A 9424-nucleotide genomic window follows, 5' to 3' on the forward strand; every position below is an offset into this window, starting at 1 on the left:
ACGTCATTATAAAATTGGTAACAAAGACAAATTATTTCATAATTTTTTGATGTGCCAACGGCTTTCAGGAAAATAGGTTTAGATATCCAATTTGTTATCCTTCAATAGTAATAATTGGATAGTTGAACAAATGAAATTAAAATAAAAAAACAAACAAACCGTTGATTTATTAGATCGATAGCACGTTGTTTCTCATCAAAGAGTTCCTCGATCAATATGAAACGACATCAAAGTGATCCTCCATCCTTAGCTTTATAATCGCAAAATGCAAAATTAGAGACTGTTTATTTTTATAAATAAAATGTTATTTGATTTTGTTCAATTCTTTCTCAATTAAAAATAAAAAATAATTTTCTTACTCAATTCTTTGTACCAAAACATTTTTATTGTCTAAATAATGAAATATACATTAAAAAAAAGACTAACACGGCTTCAGGAAAGTATAATGTAAATAATAAAATTATATATTTATAACATTCATTAATAAATAAAATTTATAATATATTGGCATAAGGAATTTCGATTTATAGAAAAGAGCAAATCGCTCCGTCAAATTGAATTTTATTAGCATATAAGGATGTTTCCATCCAATATCCATTTCCACACTTAAAAAAGATTTGCATGTATTTTTGTCAAATGTACTCCTGATTTATGTTCTCTTCACAGAAAATAAAGTCTTCCACCTTTTACAGCAGACTGTTCAGAAGTATCAAAAAACTAAAATTTGGGCCAAAACCCATCCCTTCAAGTTCAAATGTCCGCTGTAAGAAAGTTCCCTGATAGAGATACCTGGATGGAGAAATCATTCCCTTATTCAGATACAATGCTAAAAATGCAAGCATAAGGTGTGTCACATTGTGCTTTCAAGAATGCCTGCACGAAGCAAGAAAAACCAAGAGGAAACTTACCTTCTCACCCAGCTTGAATGGTGGAAGACCGTTGTATGGGCATGTACTGCAGCGAAATGCATCACCCAGTCCACACTGTTCACAATTACAAAGATGGAAAGGTAAAAGTATTAGTACACACTGCCCATAGTTTCAAAATTAAGGAAAAGCAAAAGTATAAACTAGGACTTTGCTTTATTGATGAATTTGTTTTGTTTTTTTTTTTTGGCTAAAGATTAAATAGAAAGCAAAAGGCAAATAACTAAAAGCATCAAATTAAAAAGAGTCTAAGAGAACCAATTCATAACTGAATCCTAATCTCTAAAAATTTATCATAATAACTACAATCAATACAAATCAACCAAACCAAACCAGATATCAGAGTACAGAACAAGATATACATTGCCACAAGCTGATTGAGGATTGTTCAACTGATCCATAGTCAGTTCTAGCTTCTGCACTTTCTCCTCTTGTTCGGCCCTTCCACAGGTGCAGTTCTTGCAAGCTTTCCTTGTGCTTCCTACTTCACAGTCACCAACTGAAGAAACAGTAATTTAAAATTATGCTATATAATATTCATAAAACTTTCCATATAAAGGATGAAAAACCAAAAACTATTGGTCTTGCCATCTTACCAGGTGGCAATTGGGGTTTCTTCAAGTCCTCTTCAGTTAAGAGGGAATCTTCATCAATGAGATCTGAATCGTCATTCATCTGAATTTTCAATGGACTTTTCATGGACTTTTTAATAGCAAAAGAAGACCCAATCTTCCAAGATGGTTTCTTAACCTTAATCTAAAAGAGGCAATGATTTCAATAGTTAGCTTCATTAAAAAGTCCTATAAATTGAATATAATGCTGAACCTAAAATGAACGACGGAATTAACATAACATGGCTCATTTCCCATAGTAAAATAGCAAGACAAAACCTAAAGCAGCATTCCTTCATCACAGATATTAATAGGGGGAGGCAGAATAAATAATATAACAAACAATAAAATGACTAAATTAGAGTTCATAAAGCCATCAATAAAGGAATATTAGAGCAGAAGGATTTTTTTTATTTGAGGAAAGAGGGATACATGCTGAGTGCACCTATGAGAAGGATTAAACCCAAAAGGGTGAACAAACATTGCACTCATTTACAAATAGAAGATGCTTCTTTGTTCTATCATTTTAAGATAACAACCAGAATAATAAAAACGAAGTTATCGGGCTAAAGAAAATATTGTCAACTGCAGCAGGAAAAAAACTCACCCCAAAAGTGCCAGCAATTGGTTTTACTTCAAAACGTTCTCCTTCTAAAAATCCTGCCAATAATAACTTGTGCTCAATACCAGACATAACCTGCAAGAAACACTAGTAAGTTGTCTTTACTACAACTTAATCCCATCAAAGTCACAAACCACAAAATTTATACCTTCTCTGCTTCATTTAAATCAGACAGATAACTCCGGTAAACCACCAGTATCCCACCAGGCATCAAAACTCTAAAGAATTCGGGATACAACTCATCAACATGAAATTCACCTCTCGTGATGTAAAGGACCTGGTCTGTGTAGGATGATTCTAGCGGCAGCCGAGCTGAGATAATCCCCAAGGGAAAAAAACATATATCCACACATGAGTAATGAAGTCATCAAATAAAAAATTATAGTAAAAGAAAAATAACAAGGGAAAGGATCCTCTCGGAAGTTTCCACTAATTTATATAATGACTAATAATGCACATTTATCTAAATCCACGGTTAATATTTGTTTAAATTATTTTTACCTTTTAATTAATTTTATATCCAATTTAAAATCATTAAATTTCAACCATGGAATTAGGTGAATATGCATTATTAGCCATTAGATAAATTAGTATTTTCCCAAATAACAAAGCAGCGATCACACTTCTTACTTTTTGCTTCATCGTGAAATCATACATTTTTGCTATTCATCAAAAAAAATTTTAACTTAATTCTTCTAAGATATATATATATATATATATATATATATATATATACATATAATTGAAAATTAAAAAATTATAAGTAGTCAAGAAAATACCTAAAGAAGAAGCTTGGATTGTAATTAGTGACTCGAAGCGTCTGGGATCTTCGTTCTCAAAATCCCAAATTACATCTAGCGCACGATAGGAGTACTCTTCATCATCCGTAACAACCAATAAAGTGCTGCGCTTCGATTCCGAATCCTATAAAGAAAAACAGAAAAAAAGCTTAAAATTAAAAGAAAAGTGAAAATGCAACAAACAGAATCATCAACTGTCACATAAACCTCAATTTTTTTTTCAAAAAAAGGAACGGATTTGAACAATATGTAAAATAAAAAGAAAAAAAGAAAAATTTCAGTTCCGGGGCATAGATGTGAGAAATCAACCGATCAAAGAACGTAACTTTTAACAAACCAAGAGATTTCTAGCAAAAAGTAAGCAAATGAATTCGATTACAAAAAAAAAAAAAAAGAAAATTATACTCACCATGTCGATCAGGGTTCAAAATCACGGCAAAAGAAAAAAGAATTCCCAGAGATTTATTTCTTGATTTTTCGGCTGTTAATTTGGTTTAATTTTCTGGAATGTGCGATTTCACACTGTGCTTTTACCCACCGACTTTTCCGCTTCTGAAATTACAAGGTTTAACAAGGCGAAAAAGAGAGTAGAAGGCGGTGAGAATGTTTAAAGAATTCGAAGGAAGAGGGTGATTGGTCAAGTAGGGTAAGTGATCAGGTGTGACAAAGGCACATGGATAAACAAAACTCCTTCACACGACACGTGGCATTTAAAAAGAGGTCCATTAAAATCCATTATTATTGGGTTTGGGCCCATGTTTAAATAAATACTCCAGGCTCTACTCTAGCCCAGTTTGCCTCTTCGTTTGAAGAACAGCGCGCAGGCGCAATAAACTTCTCCTTCCTTTCCAATTTCCGCTTCACCTGCATCATTATGCCAATTTTGATGAACCTTCCCTAAAGATTGCCTGCCACCTTGTATTTTACACTGTTTTTGTAAGTTTCATTATTTCCCTTTATTTATTTGTCTCTTTGTGCAAACGTATGTTCAATTTCATCATGTCTTTGATTTGTTTGAAAAAATGTCTCACCGAGGATTGGACTGCTGCTTGCTAGCTTCTCCTTGCTTCAAAGTTAAAACTGTTACTGTTACTTTCTTTGCTTTAAAAGTTGTTTTTGATAAAATCGATTTAGACTATCAGCCATTTTCTTTGCAATTAACAATGCTGATTGCTCCTGGCTACGTTGTACCTTTATTTGTAGTGAATAGCAGTTAGCTTTATGTGCGTTTGAACTCTCTTATGTAAGTAGCAATTTTTTCAGTGAATTAGACTTCTCATAAATTCTGTTAATGTTGCAGGTTCTGATCCATGTTAACATTTTATGTCTGGAAATTTGCTTTCCATGAGGAAAATGAGACGTCCGGTCATGGCTGTCTCCTCTTCTTTCTTATTTGCCTTACTTCATCATAGGCATTATAGTGTTGATAGGACTTGCAGATGCCAGTTCCCCGTTTATTGGAGTCACAGGTCAGTTTGCGGGACCTCTGACTCCTCTTCGAGCAACTTAAAGACACTAAATGCATTTTCAAGTCTTAAGGATAGGTTGATGCTATTTTCAACAATGGCTGGTACAATCTTGGTTCAGGCTCGAGACCCAGCTAAACTGAATATGGAAATACTTAATGCAATTGATGAGCGTAGATACATTGATACATGGAAGCTGTATGAACAGCACATGCAGATGGAAGGGTTTCCTCGAAAATCTGTTGTGAACAGGCTTCTGACGGGTTTTGCGGAAAGCCTTGATGTTCAATGGCTTGAGAAGGCTTATGGTGTGGTTGAACAAGCCTTTGAGGAGAGTAAACAGAACTTGTTGGAAAAGGTGCCTCTGATTTATCTTTCTCTTGGTCTTGCCAAATGCAGTTTGTCAGTTCCTGCATCAACCATTCTGAGAAAATTGGTAGAAACAGAACAGTATCCTCCTGTGACTGCTTGGTCAGCCATCTTGGCCCACATGTCACAAACGGCTCCTGGGGCTTACCTAGCTGCTGAATTGATTCTTGAGATAGGTTACTTATTCCAGGATGGGAGGGTGGACCCCCGTAAGAAGAGCAATGCACCTTTAATTGCTATGAAGCCTAATACTACTGCTTTCAACATTGCTTTGGCTGGGTGCCTCTTGTTTGGGACAACAAGGAAAGCAGAACAGCTTCTTGACATGATGCCTCGACTTGTTGTAAAAGTTGATGCAAACTTGCTGATTGTAATGGCACATATATATGAGAGAAATGGGCGAAGAGAAAAGCTGAGAAAACTTCAGAGGCACATAGATGAAGCTTGTAACTTGACTGATATTCAGTTTCGGCAGTTTTATAATTGTTTGCTTACATGCCATTTAAAATTTGGTGATCTTGATTCTGCCTCCAATATGGTTTTGGAAATGCTTCGGAAAGCAAAGGAAGCACAAAATTCTCTAGCTGCTGCAACACTTGTGCTTGAAGCTGCTGGAAATGACAACAGGCCCCTTGGTACTCACGTTTCTGGGTCAAGTCAGAGCCAACAAGAACCCAATAGCTTGCATAACAATAGTTTAATTGCGAGTCAGATTATATCTTATGATGAGTTCTCTAGAGATAGAAATTTTGTTAAACTTGGAAATGAGGCTAAGGAAATACTTCTTACTTTACTAGCTAAGCTGCAGACACAAGTCGAATTGATTACAACTGAACATGGAATTCTCCAACCAACAGAAAAGATTTATGTGAAATTGGTTAAGGCTTTTCTTGAAGCCGGAAAGATCAAGGATTTGGCTCAGTTTCTTATAAAGGCAGAGAAAGAAGATTCCCCAGTTTCCAATGATGATTCGGCATTGGTTCATGTTATAAACTCGTGCATTTCACTTGGGTGGTTAGATCAAGCACATGACCTTTTGGATGAGATGCGTTTTACTGGGGTTAGAACTAGTTCTTCCGTATATGCATCCCTCTTAAAAGCATACTGTAAAGCAAACCGACCAGGAGAAGTCACATCACTTCTAAGAGATGCTCAGAAGGCTGGGATCCAACTAGATTCCAGTTGTTATGACGCACTGATACACTCCAGGGTGCTTCAGCATGATACTCAAGGAGCACTCCATCTATTCAAAGAGATGAAGGAGGCTAAGATACCCAGAGGTGGTAATCAAGAATTTGAGAGGTTGGTTAAGGGATGTGCAGGCAATGGTGAAGCAGGGTTAATGGCAAAGCTATTGCGAGAGATCAGGGAAGGGCAGAAACCGGATAGTGGAGTACACGATTGGAATAATGTAATCCATTTTTTCTGTACGAAGAGGTTAATGCAAGATGCTGAAAAAGCTCTGGCGAAAATGAGGAGTCTGGGGCTTGCTCCGAATGCTCAAACGTTCCACTCTATGGTCACCGGATATGCTGCAATCGGAGGAAAATACATCGAGGTAACGGAGCTTTGGGGTGAAATGAAATCACTTGCTTCTTCCACCCCAATGAAATTCGATCAGGAACTTCTGGATTCTTTTCTATATACATTTGTAAGGGGTGGATTTTTTGTTAGAGCAAATGAAGTTGTGGATATGATGGAAAAAGGAAATATGTTTATCGACAAGTACAAGTATCGGACCCTCTTCTTGAAGTACCATAAAACACTTTATAAGGGCAAGGCTCCTAAATTCCAGACAGAATCCCAACTAAAGAAGAGGGAAGCGGCATTGGGTTTCAAGAAATGGGTTGGTTTATGTTAACCAGATTCGTCTGACTGCTACATGTAATTTAGAGCTGCAAGGATGAGAGCTGATTCTCGAAAATCAGAGAATGACATTGTTTACTATCCATGCTGCCCATATTTATTTTTGTTGAATAACAAATTAGGTATCTTCTTTTTCACAAATTCAAGCCTTCCTAAATCCTACTAATAATATAAAAAGAAAAAAAAATACACATAAAAAGGCTCTGGTTGGCTCCTTCACTGGGGTCCACAGTATCCTATATAAACACGCCACGAATCCCTCCCTGCAACCAACCAACAGAACACAGGGAAACACTCTCTCAGCTAGCCTGTTCCGTTATTGCCGCTCAGACGCCACGACAAAAAAAACCCCTAACATTTCCCCTCTGCTTTCACTTCCTTTCTCAAGAAAGAGAAAAAGGAAACGGCACACCAACAATGAAGCGCTCTCGTGTTAACGGCTCCACTAGCTTCGGCAACATCCGAATCCTCAAACCTCCGTCAGCTGCTGCTTCTGCTTTCCGTTGGAACTCACGCATCAATCCTTCCATAATCTCTGCCCATGCGCCGCCGCAGAATGTTTGGGAGAGGGCGAGGGAAGGTCTTTTGACCTTGCCAGCGCCGCAAGTGACTGTGGAAAGCGGGCAGCGGTCGGGGCAAGTCAGTCATTTCTTGGACAACTGCTTCTTTTGCAAGAAGGGACTGCGTCAGAATGATGAAACATTTATGTACGGGTATGTATGTTCCTGTTTATCGCTTTTATTTTTACCATACGATTCTTTTTATTGTTATCTAAATCTTTTAGTTTCTTTATTGTTTTATATTATCGACTCTCTGTTTGGCTGCTGAGAAAGAACTGGAATGTAATACTGGAAGCTAAAAATAGGAAATTGAATCTTTTTTTATTATTTCTTTTACCCGTTTCCGTTATCTTCATTATCTTAGAGTGAAACATTTACACGAAGTTGTTTTTTTATCTTTAATGTCTCAGTTTGTGTTTTTTAACTCTCTTTTACTGTTTGATTTGTGTGAAAATTATGACAAGAAATATTAAAGAAATTCCTTTGAGTTGTGAGAATCAGTGTTTCCCTCTTGTTCTTTGATCTCTGAAAATGGTGAAATTGTCAATTAGACTTAAGTATAAATTTGCATTGCACATGTTCAGTTTATTGAGATTCTATGTTTCCCTCCTTTTCTTTTATCTATGAAAATGGTGAATTGTCAATTGCACTTAAGTATACATTTGAATTGCACATGCTCAGTTAAGTGATATCTCTGAGAATTATAAAACTGCTCATATATAATAATTGATGTTATGATTGTAATGAATTACATGTTTCGGCTGTGGTTTTATTTTTCTTTCTTAGTTAGGTGTTAGCCCTCTAATTGCAGAAGTATAAGCACATAATTAATGGAAGATTCCATTCTTCAATTTACTTCATTATTTTCCATCTCTGGTTTCGTTGCACTTTCAAAATTTCATAGTCAAAGTTCTGATTCTCTTCTATTCATGTCTTCAAGTTGGAGTTCTGTGAAGCATATTATTGACATTTTATTGACACTTGCAATTTTATATAATTGGACTGAATTTCGTTATATAATGCAGTGACTTTCGTGCATTCTGCACTCCTGAATGCCGTACTAAACAGATTGCCGTTGACAATGAGATGGATTAAGTTTCTAAACAATCAACTGGAACAAAGACAGACTGTAGCTGGAAGAGTGATTTGAAGTATTAAGCTGGTGCCCAATTGGAAAAGTATGCATCTTAATTGTTTCCTAAATATTTAGTTAGTTCACCAACTCTGGTGGTGCACAGCTTGTCAAATTTTTGAGATTGGCATGCACTTCTTCACGGGATGACATCGTGGCTGACACATCATCAGTCGTGTACAGTTGCACTAGTTGATTTTTTCTAGGATTAAAAAATCTCTAGGTTTTTGGAGGATTGAACATTTCGTTTCAACTTTGAAGCAGAATTTATGATGGTATCACATGATATTTGTTATCTTTACAAATGCTGATGCTCTGGGTGATAGTTTGTTCACTCATACATCATTTGGTTACAGTCATAGATTCTTCTCTACTCTCTCAATGCATTTTAGTGAAATTTTCTATGTTGAGAAGGCGAATTTCATTTTTTTATTTTCATTTCGATTTTCTGTTACTTATTTTATGATTAAGCCTGTATATTTTCATGAACATCCTATACTATCAAGTATGAACTATGAATATGACTAATTTAAATATGCATGATGTCTGACAATTCATCATATGTTTGAGAAGTGTACTAAATGTGCAAAAAGTATTGTCTAAAAAAGAATTAGCCTTAGATTATCGTTTCAGAAGTCTTAAATTGTGCTTGATATTCATTTCATTCATCAAATTTGGGTTTTAACATTAGTAGAGCAGTTTACTCATTTCAGAACGACTAGAGGTTTGATCCTTCCATATGACTCCCATTTTTTGTAGCTTAATTGCCTGGAATCCTGAGCCCCAAAAATGAATTAACAAAGTGAAGCATTGTCTTCTAGATTTATATTGCAGTCTTAAGATGCTTTTCAGTCTATGTTGTAGGTTCTTTGGATGTTGTGCTGCTTGAGCATGACAAATTCTATTCTGCTGACAAAACTTATCATTTTAGGAGTTCATGGATGTGTTCAAGAAGCTAACATGACACTGTTGTACTCTCTGAATGGGGCGTTACTGTTTTTTTATGGTTCTTCCTTGCCCTTTTTTTTTTTTAATTTTTTTGGTACATGGTTCTTCCTCGCCTTTGGTTATA

At 35.9% G+C, this 9424-nt stretch overlaps 2 protein-coding genes across 2 annotated transcripts; one reads left to right on the forward strand and one right to left on the reverse strand.

The window, feature by feature from the left end:
• Positions 1-523: 523 nt before the first annotated feature.
• LOC111306096 (anamorsin homolog) lies at positions 524-3594 on the reverse strand. Its single transcript, XM_022904000.2, has 8 exons — positions 3369-3594; positions 2939-3083; positions 2308-2471; positions 2145-2234; positions 1523-1682; positions 1289-1425; positions 909-983; positions 524-789 (listed from the first exon to the last, which is right to left on the reverse strand). The coding sequence occupies exons 1-8, from the start codon at positions 3369-3371 to the stop codon at positions 751-753; spliced, it is 813 nt and encodes a 270-aa protein (XP_022759735.1). The 5' UTR covers positions 3372-3594; the 3' UTR covers positions 524-750.
• A 157-nt stretch (positions 3595-3751) lies between these two features.
• LOC111305213 (pentatricopeptide repeat-containing protein At1g03100, mitochondrial-like) lies at positions 3752-8756 on the forward strand. The gene is made up of 3 exons (XM_022902529.2): positions 3752-3895; positions 4260-7373; positions 8246-8756. Exon 2 carries the CDS (start codon positions 4283-4285, stop codon positions 6653-6655), a length of 2373 nt encoding a protein of 790 aa, XP_022758264.2. The 5' UTR covers positions 3752-3895; positions 4260-4282; the 3' UTR covers positions 6656-7373; positions 8246-8756.
• Positions 8757-9424: the final 668 nt, after the last annotated feature.

The sequence above is a fragment of the Durio zibethinus genome, chromosome 21 (genome assembly GCF_047325235.1).
Source record: "Durio zibethinus cultivar Kanyao isolate XHJ-2024 chromosome 21, ASM4732523v1, whole genome shotgun sequence".
NCBI lineage: Eukaryota > Viridiplantae > Streptophyta > Magnoliopsida > Malvales > Malvaceae > Durio > Durio zibethinus.

Excerpts from the sequence above, each read along its gene's own strand:
- LOC111306096 (XM_022904000.2), bottom strand. Across the intron at positions 2,472-2,938 it reads AATCCAAGCTTCTTCTTTAG|CTCGGCTGCCGCTAGAATCA; the intron begins GTATTTTCTTGA and ends GGATTATCTCAG. Across the intron at positions 1,426-1,522 it reads GAAACCCCAATTGCCACCTG|TTGGTGACTGTGAAGTAGGA; the intron begins GTAAGATGGCAA and ends CTGTTTCTTCAG.
- LOC111305213 (XM_022902529.2), top strand. The coding sequence starts at position 4,283 with ATGTCTGGAAATTTGCTTTCCATGAGGAAAATGAGACGTCCGGTCATG.